The sequence below is a fragment of the Acomys russatus genome, chromosome 24 (genome assembly GCF_903995435.1).
Source record: "Acomys russatus chromosome 24, mAcoRus1.1, whole genome shotgun sequence".
Lineage (NCBI taxonomy): Eukaryota > Metazoa > Chordata > Mammalia > Rodentia > Muridae > Acomys > Acomys russatus.
Genome location: NC_067160.1, coordinates 7,051,230 through 7,068,682, shown reverse-complemented (window position 1 = coordinate 7,068,682; position 17,453 = coordinate 7,051,230). Strand labels below are relative to the sequence as shown.

General features: G+C 41.9%; 1 protein-coding gene across 1 annotated transcript in view; it reads left to right on the top strand.

Moving 5' to 3' along the window:
- Positions 1-16,416, top strand: part of Itprid2 (ITPR interacting domain containing 2) — a 35,968-nt gene extending 19,552 nt beyond the window's left edge. The window contains exons 10-18 of the mRNA XM_051167126.1: positions 124-212; positions 2,171-3,412; positions 5,684-5,761; positions 5,838-5,965; positions 6,346-6,496; positions 7,610-7,675; positions 8,196-8,651; positions 15,418-15,534; positions 16,384-16,416. Of these exons, the coding sequence (XP_051023083.1) occupies positions 124-212; positions 2,171-3,412; positions 5,684-5,761; positions 5,838-5,965; positions 6,346-6,496; positions 7,610-7,675; positions 8,196-8,651; positions 15,418-15,522 (2,315 nt within the window). The 3' untranslated portion in view covers positions 15,523-15,534; positions 16,384-16,416. The remainder of the gene's footprint in view (positions 1-123; positions 213-2,170; positions 3,413-5,683; positions 5,762-5,837; positions 5,966-6,345; positions 6,497-7,609; positions 7,676-8,195; positions 8,652-15,417; positions 15,535-16,383) is intronic.
- The last annotated feature ends 1,037 nt before the right edge of the window (positions 16,417-17,453 follow it).

Below are 17,453 nucleotides of genomic sequence, written 5' to 3'. Positions count from 1 at the left end.
GTGCTTTGAAGCCACGATCCTTCATCATTGGTGCTGTTTGACTGGGGATGGTGTCTGTGGTGCTGGTGCTGCCGTTGCAGGCCTAGGCACTGTTTTCGGTTGACAGCATGTTTCCTCTGGCAGATCACCTGTTGCGAACTGCAAGTCAACATTCTGATAGCAGCGGCTTTGCTGAGGATTCCACAGACTGCCTCCCCCTCAGTCACCTGCAGGTACAGTGTCCGGTACTAATCAGCACTTTCATTAACTTCCTCATTTTAAGGCAGTCTGTCCCTGAGTCTTATTGTAAGGAGGTCTTGCAAATGGAAATAGAAATAAAATATCTGGCATGTAGGTCTTGGCTAAGTGTTTGACTGTATGTTTCAGGTTTTACTCAGTCATGATCTCTGGATATTATTTTATATTACTAGTAACTAAATCACTTTGGTTATTAAACTGCTTGGTCTGATGTTTTTCCTATTTGCTTGTAGTTATTATATTCCATTATTTTATAATAACTTTTGTTTACTTTAAAACTCATATTTCTGCTAATATCATGGACTTTTATGAAAAATTAATCTGTGTTAGGTAGCCCAGAGGGCAGGTACTTCTTTCCTTGAGGAGCTAGAGTCACAAATGAACGTAAAGGGTGTTCAAAATGTCCTTAATAAAATTTGAAAATTGAACTAAGGAAAAAACAAACAAACAAACAAACAAAAAGGCTTTCTAGAAACAAGGAACACACTCCAGGAGACTCAGGGAGAATCATCCCATGGGCCCACCCCTAGGTGAGCGCTATTGGCAGTTGATGACAACTGTGGTAGGGACCATTTTTCTTTGGGGTTCTGGCCACTAGTAGGTTGCCCATACTCCAGTGGGGGCCCTATACCCATGTGCGTGTGGGTAAGACTGACTAGACTCAGTGTGTTACCTGAGTCTAAGACCTGAAGTTGGGGCGGGGCATGTAGTAAAGGTCCTGGGGGAGTTGAAGTGGGGAAATGGGATGTAGTTACGATCAGAATTCATTATATTCAAGCATGGAATTCCCAAGAAAATAAATTTAAAACTACTTAAAAAACTGCTGAGGAGAATTCAAGTTAAAATGGAAAAATTATAATTCCTTATTGATAAAAGCAAATAGGTATCTGATCCCCAAGTTAAAATTCCTTAACTTAAAATTTGCAGCTTCATAATGCTGCAAAAGTGGCATTTGTTCCATACAGACCTTTGAATTTCAGTATTTAGTTGTATCTCATGATACAGGACAGTAAAAGTAAATGTTATGCAGTGTGTGCTGCTGAGCTGAATAGGCAGTAAGTACTTTCCATGGCCTGTGTGTCAGGTGCTTGATAGACATGGTGTTTTGAGTTTTTGCATCCCATCATGTCCGCAGAGTGGCCATCTCTCTCTCTTGTACTTATACAATTTTGTTCCCCATTTTTAGCATTCAGTAAACTACATGACACTCAATATTGTACTAATAAAGTAAGATTTATTCTAGATGGTTTTACTTGACTGTAAGTTAATATAAGTGGTTTCAACATACTTAAGATAGAATGGGCAAAGATATGATACTTGACAGGTTATGTATATTAAATATATATATATGAAATAAAGAATAATTGAGTGTATAAAAGTGGGCAGTGAGAAAGGAGTATGTAGTTGTGATGAGATAAACAAGGTAAAGACACCCTGGGGTTTATGCAGTGATGAGGAAGGAAAGATAAGACCCTGGGCTGGGCTATCAAGTAGGAAGGATTGCTTCCTTGAAGCAGTCTCCGCGTGTGGAGGGATGGGCCATACTGTAAGAAGAGTTTGATCCAGAAGAATCCGGGGTGAAACTGCTGAGACGCCTCTGGTGCTGGAGCAGCGTGATCACAGGTCCAGCAGGGCTGGCTGTGGAAAAGGCCATGATGGTTTCAGAATGACAAAGGTGGTGAGAAGCAGGGAAATTATAGGTATTGGGGAAGAATGTTAAAAACTTTGTCCAACTCTGTGAGGTAGTTTCATACGCTGGAAAGAAAATTTAAGAAAGCTAGATGTGAGACCCTCGTGTGAATAAGTGGTAAGGAGATGGTAAGAACCCGAACTACTGCAGTGGGGCCGTTGAATCCAGGCACGCCTCATCTGTGGTCTCCGTCAGTGCTAACTCTGACTTTATTCCCATCCTCCCAAATGTTTTCCTTCATAGGTTCACGAATCCCTGCAAGCCATGGGAAGTAGTGCTGACAGCTGTGACAGTGAGACAACTGTCACATCATTTGGTGAAGACCACGTGACTCCTACAGTACAAGACCAGCCTTATTTTAATGAGTCAGAAGAGGAGTCTCTTGCCCCTCCTCAGAAAGGAAGAGCAAAGGCGGCAGTAGCAGCTGACAAAAGAAAGGCAGACAGCCAAGATTTCCCTCAGTGTGAGACTGAAGAGGATCCCGGAAACAAAGAGTCCATGAGGGGTCCAGTTGACCCTGGTCCTCAGATCACTGAAATGGAGGAAGAGGAGGAGGAGGAGAAGGAAGAGGAGGAGGGGGCAGCGGCATCTCCAGCACCCACTGGAGAGCTGCAGAGAGAAGGGAGTGGAGACAGTGATGTGGAGAAAAGCAGTGACTGTGAATTTGCCCAGTACACCACGCACCATATTCTCAAGTCCTTGGCTTCCATTGAACCTCAGCGTAGCGGTATGAGCTCTGAAAAGAAAACTGAGTTTCCCTCTTCTGTGGACAGAGTGAATACTGCCTTACAAAGAGCTCAAATGAAGGTTTGCAGTATGTCTGGACAGAGAGTAGGGCGTAGCCTAATAAAATCCAAGGATCTGCTGAAACAAAGGTACTTGCTTGCAAAAGCTGGCTATCCTCTAAGAAGGTCTCAGTCCTTGCCCACCACCTTGCTGAGCCCAGTAAGGGTTGTGTCTTCTGTCAACGTGCGGCTGTCTCCAGGGAAAGAGACCAGGTGCAGCCCGCCTTCCTTCACCTACAAGTACACACCTGAAGAGGAACAAGAACTGGAAAAGCAAGTGACTGAACATGAGGGTCAATCTCTGGTTAAGTCCACCATCTTCATCCCACCATCCTCTGTGAAGAAAGAAGAGGCCCCTCAGAGTGAGGGGACACGGCTGGAGGAGTGCCACCATGGAAGGCTTGCCGCTTGCCCACAGTTTGCTCCCATGTCCCAGTCCACCTGTTCCCTTCACTCGATCCACTCTGAATGGCCAGACAGGCCTCTGTGTGAGCACATGAGAACTCTGAGTGCTCACAGTGTCCCCAACCTCCCAGGTGCGGCCTGTAGTGCCCTCTCTTCTCCTTTTGGGTGTCCCTACTCACATAGGCACCCTGGCCACCCGTACAGGCCGTGCCCCGCGAATCCCCCTTCTGCCATCGAGATGCAGCTGCGAAGAGTGTTGCATGATATCAGAAGCTCACTACAGAATCTTTCACAGGTAAGATAGAGATTCTCTTTATGTATTGCTCTGAATTTCTCCTAATTCAGCAGGGAGTTAGGACCGAGCAGACAAAGCACCTCAGCTTATTTTCCTACATGCCAGAGCTTACCTACACCTGCCCTCCTAGACACATACCTCCCGTTTGGGGGAGGGGGGAAGCTGGAAGTAATCCTGAAAAAGTTACTGTAGAGGAGTTGTTTCCTGGTGTTTCCTGCTTTCAGCCTGCCCTGTTCTCTCTGTCTGGGACTTTAGATTGCCTGTTGAAAGCATCTTTCTTCTCAATCCTTTGTCTCCTCTCTGCCATCTGGATGTGCTGACCTCTAACTGTCTAAGTCTCCTTGCTCCGGAGGCGCCATCTTCTCCTGGTTTTTGTGGCTCTCTGACTAAACTTTCCTGTCCGCCTGCCCACCTCTGATGCTGGCCTCCTGGCACAGAATCACTCTATTTTCATGGGCTCAAAACTGGAACCACTTTGAAGAGAATCAGGTAAAGTGAATTCCGAATGCATGCCACCTGTTTCGGTGAAATAGTGGACGGGGAAGCCACTTGGGTAACAAGTTAAAGTTGCAAGTTTCAGATGATAAAATGCACCTTTTAGACACCATCATTGTGCTCCTGACAATTGTCCCTTGTGCTTTGCAGTCTGACCGGAACACAGCCATTTCTCCTTCCTCATGAAGCACAGTTCTGGCTGTGACTGTTCTGTTCAGCATTTCCACAGTACTTGCATGAGGCCTCTCTCTGTATGTCTGTGGTGTGCCTTTCCAGGCTACTCCAGCTGTGGTTTGTTGGCCACTAATGTCCCATCAGTAACTCGGTTGCTAAATCTGCCCACTCCCACTGCACCCAGTAGCCAGGTGCTCTGTAGTCTCCGTGCTTAGGCATGTGCTCCATTGTTAGTGGCCAGCAGGGTATTCGGGGTTCTGAGGATGTCTGAACTCTGAGTGATCTGCACACATCACTTGGTTGGGTGGGTAGGTGTTTTTTGTTTCTGTTTTCCAACTCAGGACTCCGTCCTTGCCATTCTTTTCATGAACTACAAAGTCCTGATAGTGTCTAAAGCTCAGCCAGCCATCGCCATTATAGACATGTTTACCCACTGAATTCTTGCTTGTTTTCATGATTCAGCCTCCTACTACACACACACCCATACTCACTCAGATTCACACCCACACACTCATGCACACACACTCCTATTCACATTTACACACACTCAAACACAATCACAAACTTACACTCACACACTCATATACACACTCTTATCTCATACACATACGCATTCGCACATGTGTACACTCACATACATTCACAGAATTCTTTTAACTTCCGTCCATATGCTGTGAGGTGAGATGTGAGGGTGAGGCAGCTTTTTGTCTTCCCTGTGTGTAACAGTAGAGTGTGTCTGAGATTGTGTGTGGCACACACTTGCTGCTTCTCCAGCCACATCAGTATCATGCAGTTTCCTCTGCCTTTTGCTTACAGATCTCTGGGTCTCAATTCTACTTACTTTCTCAAGGCAAGAAGGAAGTTCTGTGAAAACACACACACACACACACACACACACACACACACACACACACACACACACACACGTATATGTTTTCCTTTGCCTTGTACTTCCCCCCAGCAGTAATTTGGTCCTTGAATATTGAAGAATAATCAGTAGTATTAAAGACTAATTTCTTTTGTTGCTGGTTATAATGTAAAACATTGTGAAGATCTTATCTCTCTTACCTTATCTATCTATAGAATCTTATCTGTTAAACCTAGAATGTATATTATTGTGATAAAAACAGACTAGTAATTGACATGAACATGATTTGATCAACCAACAACTGCAGCAACACTTTCAAAGTATTGGAAGTAAACCTAGATAGATGTTTTACGTTGCTAAAGATGAGATATGATAGATAATGGATTTAAATTCAGAATTTTAGACACACAAAGATAGGAAAGATGTTTTCTTTAAGGTTGCCAAATACAAATAGCCAAAACAGTATGAGCATAACATTTATTAAATTCCTGATTATCTTGTGGTTCTTCTTGCTGTAGGAAGCTTATTGTAAATATGTGTAATAATATAAATGTGCATGTAAAGAAAAGAAAAAGAATAAAAAATAATTTCAAAAAAGAAAGATAAAAAAATTATGGGTTTGGTTTAACTCAAAGAGAAATGATAGTGCATGCCATACATTCCCCCTGACACATCAGAGAGCTTGGCAGCAGTCACTTTGGCATGGCTTTTAATTCTGTTTCATCTGCTTGAAGTACCCTATGATGAGAGGACCTGATCTTGCTGCTGCTCCATACAGTGCTCAGAAGTCGTCTATTCTACCTCTTTATGAAGTAAGTTCCCTCTTAAATCTTTGCTACTAAGATTTGAGAGGGTTAAGAAGAGTAATGCTGTGACCCTGCATTTTAGAACGCCTTTCAGGAGCTTCAGGTGGTGCGACGGAGCCTCAATCTGTTCAGAACGCAGATGATGGACTTGGAGTTGGCCATGCTGCGGCAGCAAACCGTGGTGTACCCTCATATGACAGAGGAGGACAGGTGCGGGTTATTTGTATTAGTGCACCCGGAGCCCGCTCTCCAGAGAAGCAGGCCCTCCGCGCAGCTTCCTCAGAGCCCAGCTTGTCACACGCTATGACCCGTGTGTTTAGTGAAGCAGTGTTGGTAAGGAACAGGCACGTGGGGTTGACAGAGGTGTCTCCGTACCTCCAGTGTGGCAAGGAAGAGGCCGAGTCGGCTGCTTTTCTGAGAAAGGAGAATGCAGGGGTTAAAGGGCCCACTCATTGCCCACAGCTGTTTCTGCCTGAGTTTATAAAATTGCAAGCCAGTACCTTTTGTTAGTTCAGTGTATCCAAAAGTGCAGTAACTAGAAACATCTCGGCTACAATCTGTCCAAAGTTGTGCTTGGCCCTGTCTGGCAGGTATGAGGTCGATCAGCTGCAGGGTCTGCGGAACTCAGTGCGCATGGAGCTGCAGGAGCTGGAGATGCAGCTGGAGGAGCGCCTGCTGGGGCTGGACGAGCAGCTGCGTGCGGTGCGCGTGCCTTCGCCTTTCCGCCCCTCTGTGCTCCAGGTGCGTGCACTGTGCCGGTCCAGAGTCTGCAGCCCGGCTGCTCATAATGTGTGATACAGGACAGGGGACTTCATTTTAATGACTTCACTAATACTTTAGAATCATGTATAATATTCAAGTAGCTTTCTTAGATATTTTATGTATGAACTGTGATACATTTCATATTTAGTGTGTTTAAAAATACATTGTTAAATAATTTCAGTAAGAGGAAAAGCAAAGCCCAACACAAAAGTTAACATCTTTGAAGGAAAAATTCTAGTGAATTAAAAGATGACGACTTTAACTGTGTATCCTTACTTGTAACCTAAAGAACGTTTTATTGCTCCTCATCCCCCACCCACCTTATGTAAGTAAATAGCTGATCTCTTTGGATTTTTCCTTTGTTTTCAGTTTAGTTCTTTTCCATTCCTTGTGTTTTGGGGTTGTTTTTGTTTGTTTGTTTGTTTTGTTTTGACGCTGAAGATTGGACTGACCTCCACTAGTCAAAATACATGACCTACCCATGGGCAGTGCCTCTGTGCTCTTCTCTGCCTCCTGTCAGAGTCAAGTGGGATGTCCTGATAGTACCCACATACACAACCATAATGGAGGGACTGTTTGTCCTTACGTTGCACTGTTTCTCATTGTTTTTACTGCTCCTTCCCATGGAATTTGAGCTTCACCATTATAGTCTTATTTTTGCCAGTATCTTTCCAGTTATGAAATGTGTTGCTTTGAAAATTTGAATTTTATCTTACTGTTTCATGCTTGATTTTGTTCAAATAAGTGTGTGTTTGTGTGTGTGTGTGTGTGTGTGTGTGTGAACATATGCGGAGGAGAATAGGAATGTATGTACATATATAAAATAATATTATTCCAAATCATTATAAATGCACGCTTTCATTATTCTGACCCATCGTTCCTAGAAATGTGTTGGTGGGAGCAGAGAGCCAGAGCGGCTGTGCAATAGTCACAATAGCGTATGTGATGGAACCCACGGTAGTTGGCTACAGTGTTTGTGACAGAAAGGGACGTTGCGAGGAATACGTAGCCAAGTAATTTTATCGCGAAGCGCGTGCAGTGTGACAGTGAGCCGTGCATGTGTGACCCTGTCTGTTGGGCGTGTCTTTTCAGGGGATGTGTGGCAGTCGGAGTGCCGATAACTTGTCATGCCCATCACCACTGAATGTCATGGAACCGGTAAGTCACTGGGAAGGATTCCATCTTATCTTAGGAACCTGCAGTTTCCTCAGCCTGTATAAAATGTAGGCTTGTTTTAAGTACAGACTTTAAGAAGTTAAAGTTATTGGAAGTGGCTTTGCCACACTGAAGTGCTGTGCCATTTGGGGCCACTAGACAGCTAGCTGCATTGCAGTAGTGGTCTGTCTTTTTAAACTGAAGGAGCTAATGTGCCATAGAAACAGTTCATTTATACTCCAAAAGTGCCTTCATGTCAGATGCTGGGTCCTCACCGGACCTGAAAAAGATCTGTGTGTTTATCATTACGTTTTAGACTCATTGGCGAGCATTCGAGTAGTGCTTTTATTTTTCATTAAGTACTCCTCCATGAAATAATTCAGACCTATCTACATTAACTAGTAAGATTTTACTTCACTGTGTGTCCTAGGTTTCCAAGGCATGGCTTGAGATTTATTTCACTGTGTGTATGAGATTGACTAGTTAATGAGCTAATGAAATAGAATAATTTCTTGGCCTCCAGGTCACAGAACTAATGCGGGAGCAGTCGTACCTGAAGTCTGAGCTAGGCCTGGGCCTTGGAGACATGGGGTTTGAAATTCCTGCTGGAGAGAGCTCGGAGTCCGTTTTCTCACAGGCCACATCAGAGTCATCCTCCGTCTGTTCCAGCCCCTCCCACACCCACAGAAGATCCAGAGCGCCTGCTGGGAGCAGACCTAGAGCCCGCTTAGTAGCCAGAAAGAAGGTCTTCCGGGCCTCCGTGGCCTTGACACCAACTGCCCCCTCTAGAACAGGCTCTGTGCAGACGCCTCCAGATCTGGAGAGTTCTGAGGACGCTGGAACAGCTGAAGAAGCTTCACAGGCTGTGGGACTTACGTCTCACATGGAGGAAGAGCCAGAGGATTGCCCACTGATGCCAGCAGCCGAGGAAGTGCACCGCAGTGTGGAGCAAGATGAGTTTCAGCAAGTCATACGGGAGGTGGGTCGAGGCTGAGGCGTGTCCTTAGATGCAGATAGGTGTCTGTGTAGACTTTATTCAGATACCGTTCCTTGTTAGACTTTGGTTTCACTGAGGACAGTAATTTGCAGAAAGCTTTCCCTGTGACTGCGCATTTCCCTAGGTTTCAGACTGCAGGCTAGTCCTACTGCTTTGCCCATTTCAGTGCAGAAGTTGTTCCTGAAGTTTGAAGGTTTAAAGGAAAGCTCTTTAGATCTCTCATTTCCACATTACAGTTTACAACTCCTGCAGAATTAAAAGCTGTCATTTTATAAAATTCCACTGGCATGAGAAAGCAGAGGAGGTTTTTCCTTTGGTGGCTGGGGAAGTGTAGAAATTGTGTGATTTGTTCATAGACTGAAGTACAGTTAGTGTGACAATGGACTTTACCCGATGACAAGACCATGAGAACCTAAAGGCATCACGAACCATAGCTCCGGACTACCATAGGGACCACAGACGTCTATGAAGGTTACTCGCCAGGGGCAAATGTTAACGGGGAAAATGTGTAGAGTGACTGAGCACCTCATGGCTGTGGCAGAATGCCTGAGAAGGACAAGCCGAACGAGGAAATGTTTGTTCATGTTGTTGCTCTCAGAGGTTTCAGCCCAAAAGCACTGGGCTCTGTTGTTCCTGGGCGACTAGGGAAGCCGAGCACAGAGTTGGCCAGAGCAGGACACGGGACACGGGACATGGGGGGAAGTGTAGGGTAGCACACAGCACCCAAGACCCCACGGCCAAGCACCAGCATGCTTCTACTAGGCCCCACCCTCTAATTCTATGCAGCCTCCCAGTAGAATTATGAGCCCACCTGTGGACTAATTGAGTAATTTCTCAAAAGCCACACCTCTGAGTGTCACTGCATAGGGGACCAAACTGTTGACATCTGAGCATCTGGGAGTATTTTAGATTTAAATTGTAACACTTTTTACCATTGAGTTCCTTAATATAAACTAGTGTATCTCCTTTAAAAGGAAAGTACCATGGACAAAATTCACAGTGGCTTTTAAACTAATCTCTATAGGTTATACACATTGAATAATTTTTTTGTTCTATTTTCAACAAAGAGGAAGCATAGATAGCTGTACTTTTCTTTCCAACTACTCCTAAAACTTCTGGTGATAAACACCTTTATATTTTGCTGTTAGTTAAACAGAACAATTTATTACATGCTTTAAAAGCTACTTTAGGGGTTGATCTGTAAATTAGTGGCACTGTATAAGGCCCTGACTATGACCCCCAGCATGTGTGAAGCTGTGAGTATGAACCACCCCTCAGCATTGCCCAAGCCAGAGGAAAAACAAAGATAAACCAGCAACACAGTTTATAAAATATCCAAGGTAGTAGAAAAGACCTGTAAGCCTTAAATTACAGTGAAGTAAACAAGACAGAAAAAGTCATGGAAAATTGAAAACTTGTACAGTAGCCCTTAGAAAGTTTTCAGGGTTTTTGGGCCTTTTTATTTTGAGGATTTGGGCATCTTAAAGTCTATGAAAACATCACACACACACACACACACACACACACACACACACACACACACACACACAATGTAACATTTCTTGTCTCATGAATACAGATTTTTCGTTATCTAAGAACGTCAAGAGCCAAATAAGTCACAATAAGCTCTAGACACCAGGCTCCCTGCTTCCGAGCTGCATTTCTAATATGAGTGTAAATGTAGATCTGTTGTGCTTTTACAGTCAATTCTTGGCATAGAATCTCCCTCAAAAGGGCCACTGATCCCTGGGGCCAAAGATTAGTGCCTACGCGTATGGTGCCTTCGCTTATTATACAACAGCTTGAAAAGTACATTAAAGTAAACAGTGAGCTCTGCAGTGAACACGCGGATGAGAATATGTCTTCCTGAAAGTGCCTGTGCTGTGAAAACATGCAGTTAGACACGCAGGACTTGTCGTGGTAAAATAGGATTGGAAGGGCAGCATTCCAAACTTTATCAGTGACACAAGAAGGACAAAAATATATAAAACAAATCAAAATGGTATATCATAGCTTTACACACAGTTAATGTAGTCAGGAGTATAAATGGTGCTTGACCTCAGAAACCTGTGGAATTGGGGCTTGGGAGGTTAGAGCTTGTCAGCTACTGCCATGAGGTGAAAGGATGGTCTGAAATCTGCCAACACTGTAACGTCAGGTGTGAGTAGCAGTGGTGTGTGCACAGGACTGACCCTGCTGGGAGATTCAAAAATGGCTGCATTTTGTGTTCTGAGTTCATGGGTTCAGTAGACGCTGCTTTCTGTGGCCACTTATGTGTCTTGAGGAAGAAGTGCAAATCAACAGACGTGACATTTGTGTTGCATGCATATTGTTACCCTGCATTTCTGACATGTCGGAACAAATACCATTTTCAAAATCAGTATAGCTTCATGCTTTCTATTTATTCTCCAGACTTAACTGTGAACTAGTGGAAGGTTTTAATCCTATGCATTTATTTGTTCTACAAGTGGAGTTATGTTTGTAAGTTGATTGTGGCTGACTACCATTCAGCCTCCTCAGTCGGGAGCGCTTCTAAGTAGGATTCTGTTCCTAGGTAGTGTTTATACACAGGATGGTACTTGAGTTAGATCACGTATTTACTCCACCTGCACTGTATTTGCTCATGCCACATTTGCTAACTCCTTTTTCTTTTACTAAATTCTGATATTTTTGTTCCTCTTACCTTGTTTTGTTTTAAGTTCTGAAAACTCTACGTTCTATTACTTGCTTGGCATAGTTACTCCTTTAATGTATTCCTGAGTTCTCATTTTAAAAAGTTTATTGGCTTGATCCATATTGCAAGTAATTCCCTAGGAAGAAAGTGTTCGCTTTAAGCCAGAACATTGATTCTTTGGCCAATAGCACATACCGTAGAAGTCATTTGTTTCTGTTATGCTGCTGTGGTCTTAGAGAATACGTAATCATGGATAGGAATCTCCCACTAAATAGGAATGAGGCTATGCTTTTGTCAACATGTAAATCGGTATGGTAGGCAGATGTTTGACAGACTTCTCAGAATATGTTACTAAGCCCTTCGTGAGAAACCATTCAGCTCAGAATATGGCAACATTTGAAGGAAATCTGCCATAACATTTACCTTTCCTGCCCACAAAGAAGGGCTTACCCTGACACTATAGACCATAGGGCCCAGGAAAGCTGATGAGCATAGCCAAGCCAACGCTCTGAAGTACTGTGAGAAGCACTTAATAGCTACATTAGCTCATTACTAGCTAAAATTCAAAACCAGTTCATACTGCTGCATAGTTCAGCTAGTTGGTTCTATGTTTAAGTTTGTTTATAAAATATTTAAAATACTGATTTTTCATACTCCAACAGTTTGTTTCCAACTGGTATCCTTCTAAACTTCAATGTTCATGGTACTAAATTTTAAGTTCTCAAGCTTATTATATCTGCTACCAAGAAAATAAAATTTGACTATTTTCCCAGTAAGTTTGTGGCCCTTAACCCCATTAACAAAGCCACCATTCAGCAAGGCAAGATCTAATCTTGCAGAGCAGAGTTTTGCAGGTGAGGATTAAGTGTATTTGGCAGGCACTTGCCGGCAAGTTTCCTTACTGCACACACTCCTGCGTGCATGAAAACACTGGTGTCCGGCAGACCTTAGTTTCCACCACTACACCCTGTGAGGCTTTGGAGTACTTCACACTAACAGTGCACTCAGTCAGTGAATCCCACTTTGGGAGGAGAACAGGGACATAAGGTCCTTTCAGACAAGTGTTTAACACACAGTCTGTACTTCAACTTTTGTCAAACGAAGGATGCTCCATCTCTGCCCAGACTGTGTACACATCACAGCTGGGAAGAAAACAGTACTGCCTGAGGATTACTCTGAGTCATTTGTGATATACGTGACCAAGCCCTGAAACCATTTACAGATATTTTAGAAATGTACATATGTATGGGAATAAAAAAGTACCATTTTCACAGAGCCAAATTCAACATCAAATGTCAAGAATAAACATAGATTATCTTGCTGTTTGTACGGTTTTCTGTATTTATTTAAGCTTCTAGGCTTGGTTTACAACTGTCAGTACCTCTGACATGCTTAAACATGTGTTTTGGTAAGAACACAGCATCTCATGTATTCCTTTGCAGTCTTTTAGAGACCAATTAAGAGTGCTGGCTTAGGGGCTCTAAGCACTATCTAGATGTAGCCTCACATATCACAGCAGCAAATCATGTGTGTTGTAATAAAAAGTCTTTTCTATGTCAGGTAGCCTGTTCACAGCCTTTTGGAAATCGTGCACACAAAGGTGCTTTACCAGGCACCCTAGACTTCTCTTACCCTGAACCCTCCTGTCTTGTCTACAGCATGAAGAACTTTAGAACCAATTTATTTGTTCACAAATCTTTCGTAAAATAGCTTATTACAGGCATTGTGTTATTTATAGTGCTAGTTTAAATGTAGCTACTTTTCTTTCTCTTTTTCTTTTTGTTTGTTGATTGTTCTTGTTTCTTTGAGACAGGCTCTCACTATGTAGTCCTGTCTGGCCTGGAACTCCTTTATAGACCAGGCTGGCCTTTAGAGATCTACTTTCTTCTGTTGCCCAAGTGTTAGGATTAAAGGCATGTGCCAGCACTCCCAGCTTCTCCCCTCTCCCTCATCCATCCATGTCTGTCTGTCTGTCTGTCTGTCATTTTCTGTGTTCCCCTAGAGTAAAGTATGCTTGACAATAGAGATGCATGGTTGTCTGTTTGTTTCTTCTTTACTGAGTTTGAGTCTTGTTCAAAATGGTTTCAAGTTTGGGACTCAAGCAATCCTCCTGTCTCACTCTCCCAAAAGGCTGGGGCTACAGATACATATCACCCTGCTAGGGTCTTAGATACTCTTTCATATTTTATGTTAGTAATATCTGTTACCCAAAATGCTTATCATTCATTTTAATCAGTACATCCTCAGTTATCAAGCTAGCTACTTTGTGTCTTGAATGATGAACAGGAAGGAAATGTAATAAAAATTACATCATCATCATCATCATCATCATATTATTATTATTATTATTATTATTATTATTATTATTATTATTATTATTATTATTATTGTCACTTTGGAAAGTACTGCTCATCATCTTATAAATGCAGATATTTCCTGGGTCTTTTTCTACATACTGTATTTGCCTTGTATACTGTGGCTACAACTCTTTGATTTTCATGTTTCATACCTGTTTAGAAATGGATCTAAAGTACTATAAATTTTTAAAAGTTTGCTATGTCATGTTATATAAATGGTAGTAGAGGGTAAAATTAAAACCTGACATTTATTTACATGTGTAGGAGGGCAGATGAGTGGTTGATAGCAAAGGATCATTTTATTTCTATTGTCATTTTAGTTGTGAGCCTTGGCTTTAACAGTTGAGCCATCTCCTCAGCCATGTTTTTCTTCTGTGAAGAATCATATATAAGTCGATGTATTATGTACCAGTTTTGCATGGCAGAGCCATTTTTAGAAGGACTTCAATTGAGATGTTTTCAGGATGTATTTAGGAACATTTTAGGAAATAGATCAGGCTAACAGGAAATTGTGGAAATGTAGAATTTTTAAGAGCTAGTGGAGAGTAGCACAGTGCTAATTTGGGAATGCATTATCAATTTACTTCAGGAAATGCACATTTAAAGCCTTTACAAAGAGCTATTTGGAGGTGAAACTATATCATTAGAAAGAAAAAGAGGAAGGAGGCATGCCGTATTTAGACATCTGGACAAGAAAATCCTAATAGAGTGCTCACTGCCTCAGGTCTGTTTGCTTTATTCAGCAACAAAACGAGCTGTGTATTCTTTCCCTGTGTGCGAACATGTGGGGGTTTATTTGAGCATGGGTGTAAGCATTCATGTGGAGACCCAGAGGACGACCTGGGCTGGCAGCCTCAAGAGGCTTCTCTCTGTTTTATGACACAGGTTCTCTCACTGGCCTCGAGTCCATGGATTAGGCTAGGATGCTAGCTGGGGAGATGCAGGGACCCACCTGCCTGCACCTCCCCAGTGTCTGAATTACAAGCACGGCCACCACACCTGCTGGTTGTTTTGTTTTGTTTTTCCCTGGGTTCTGGGAATCAGATTCAAACCCTCGTGCTTGCATGGTGAGCCACTTACCCAGCTCGAGGTGAAAGTCCTTACCTAAGTCAGACAGGTACCAAGACGCCACAGAGCCAGGGGAAAAAAAAATTAGATGAAGTGGTTGTTTTCAGGACGCTTACAATATTCAGAACATAAGTACTAGTAAAGGAAAAGGCCTTCTGTGCACTTACAGTGTGTGTTAGTTAGGACACTATGTAAGCTGTGTGGCTGTGTGCTAGTCCTGGCAGAGCGCGGGGTGGGGGGCAGGGCGACAGCTCTGCCTGCATGTCATCTCGCTGCTTACAGGTTGTCTTCGCATTAGCAGCACGGATTCTGCAGGCTTCCCGGCATCCCCCAAGCAGCACTGCAGACCTCACATTCAGTCCTGCAGGTTGCTGTGTCAAGTAACTTATGAAGAGTCTTACCATGTTTGTCCCTTAAGAACTGTGGTTCTTCATAATGCCCGCGGCTATGTTGTCCTATGCTGTACCTCAGAGTCTCATGTGAGCTACAGGGACAGGCTTATACAGCAGGTGCCTCTTGTGAATGTCACACCAAGGCCGTGGGCTTCTCTGTGATATAGTCAACTGAAACAATTAACTCGTATGTATTTTATCTGAAAACAAAAAACAATAGCTATTGTTAAATGTGTAATTTTCTCTTTCCGTTATAGATTAAAGAGTCTATTGTTGGAGAAATTAGACGAGAAATTGTAAGTGGACTATTGGCAGCAGTGTCTTCAAGTAAAGCATCTGCCTCCAAGCAGGACAGTCACTGAGGGCCTTACTGGGTAACGCTAAATTTTTATTTTTCTAATACATGTCATTGTTGTCCTACAGCATGAAAATCATATACAACTCATTTAAAGTATAAACAACTTAATTTAAAAACAGAATTGCCTACAGTGTGTACTTACATTGAAAGTCATTTTACTAAAAAAAAAAAAATCCTGGAATTGGGCTGTAGACCTAAATCTTACTTTAATATTAATTAAATTATATTTCAAATGTACAATTTATGGGCAAGAGTTTGAGAATCAAGAAAAAATTAATACTTTTTCTTATTGTTTTTGTCTTGTAAACAGATATGATATAGATCCATTTCTAATCATAATTTATTAAAGACTTTTTTGTGGCTTACTAAAATGATAGCTCTAACTGTATTTTATAAATTATATTAATAGTAATATTTGGTAAACACACCAAGGAATAATAGTGTGTACAACACTTTCACAGCTGAAGGGGCTTATTCAGTGTGATATGAAAAATATGATACATAATTTCACCCATGGAAAGTGAAAAAACATTTTAGTAAATATCATGTTTTAGCAAGTCAGGATTTCCTTTGAAAAGCCAAGGATAAAACAACTCAAAAAATGTATAACAGCCAGAGAATTATGTATTTGTGTTTACACGTATGTGCATGTGTGTGTAGCTAGATATAGGGAAGTAGGTGGATAGGTAGAAATATAGATAGGTGATTGACAGATGGATGGATAGATGGAGAGATGGATGCATGATAAATGTAGAGATATTTATGACATGTATATGGGTTTATTTGAATAAATTTCACATTTCTTTTAAAGAACTTTTAAAATAATATTTGAAGAATGTTTAATATTCACTCTCCTTCTTTGTAGGGCAGGAATGGACCCACTAGCTGTAACGCTAGTGTTGCCAGTGGTTTATGCTGGTGGAGGTGGTGTTGTCCTTTGGAAGATACTTTCTACTGAGCTGAGCTACTGTGCACAATGGACAGTGTGTATTTCTGTATGCAGTGTACAGTATACAGTTCTCCTATGCATAAACAAGTTTAAAAACATACATAGAAACTTAGGCACTTTGCTCACCCATTTCTAAACTATCAGACTGGCCATTTGAAAGCCTAGTATTTATTTGTATGTCAATATTTTTCCAGTTGATGCTCTATGTAGAATTAATTGTAAAACTTGAAGAGTTCCAGATATAACCAACTTATAAATAACATATTTCTTCAGACTAGCTTCTACATCACTGACCTCTATGAGGTATTTACTGTGCAATAACAGATTCATCTTTTGAGAGATTGAAGCAACTGATGATATGTCCCTCCACTGCTCTTCACTGGGTCACTTCCAAGAAGACAAACAGTTCTGTTGTAAAAATTGCTCTTAATTCTTGAGGAGGCTCCTGAGAAGCAGTAGGGCAGATCTCATGAGGTTTCCGACAACTACTTCATGTTCTTACACTGTAAGCCTTGTTGCTTTGCCCCAGACAAATATAACTGCATTATAACTATGTGCCTTATGTTAGACACTGTGTACTCTCTGCTTTGTAACTTTATTGTAGCTCTGTGCCTTGTGGTAAGGGCTGTGGACTCTCTGCATTGTCCAGGTGTCTTACGTTAAGGTGTTTCTTCTGCCTTTTAGACTAAATCCTATTGTCACGATAATGGGGCCTGTGACTTGAATGGATAGACTAGAAATGAGTAAGCTGGGCTTTGTTTTTCCAAAATGAGATTTAGACTTGCTTTCCTCATTCATAAGTGATTTTAATTCAGTTTTAACTAGTGAAAACTCTTGGGTTTTTTCTGAAAGGAAAAAAAAGTTTCATATCTGGTTTTATATATGTCAAATAAATGTAAAAAGTAACAGCCAAATGTTATTAGAAATTAATCTTTTAGTATTTGTAATTTCCAACTCGTATTATGTTTCTTTATGTGAGAAATGTT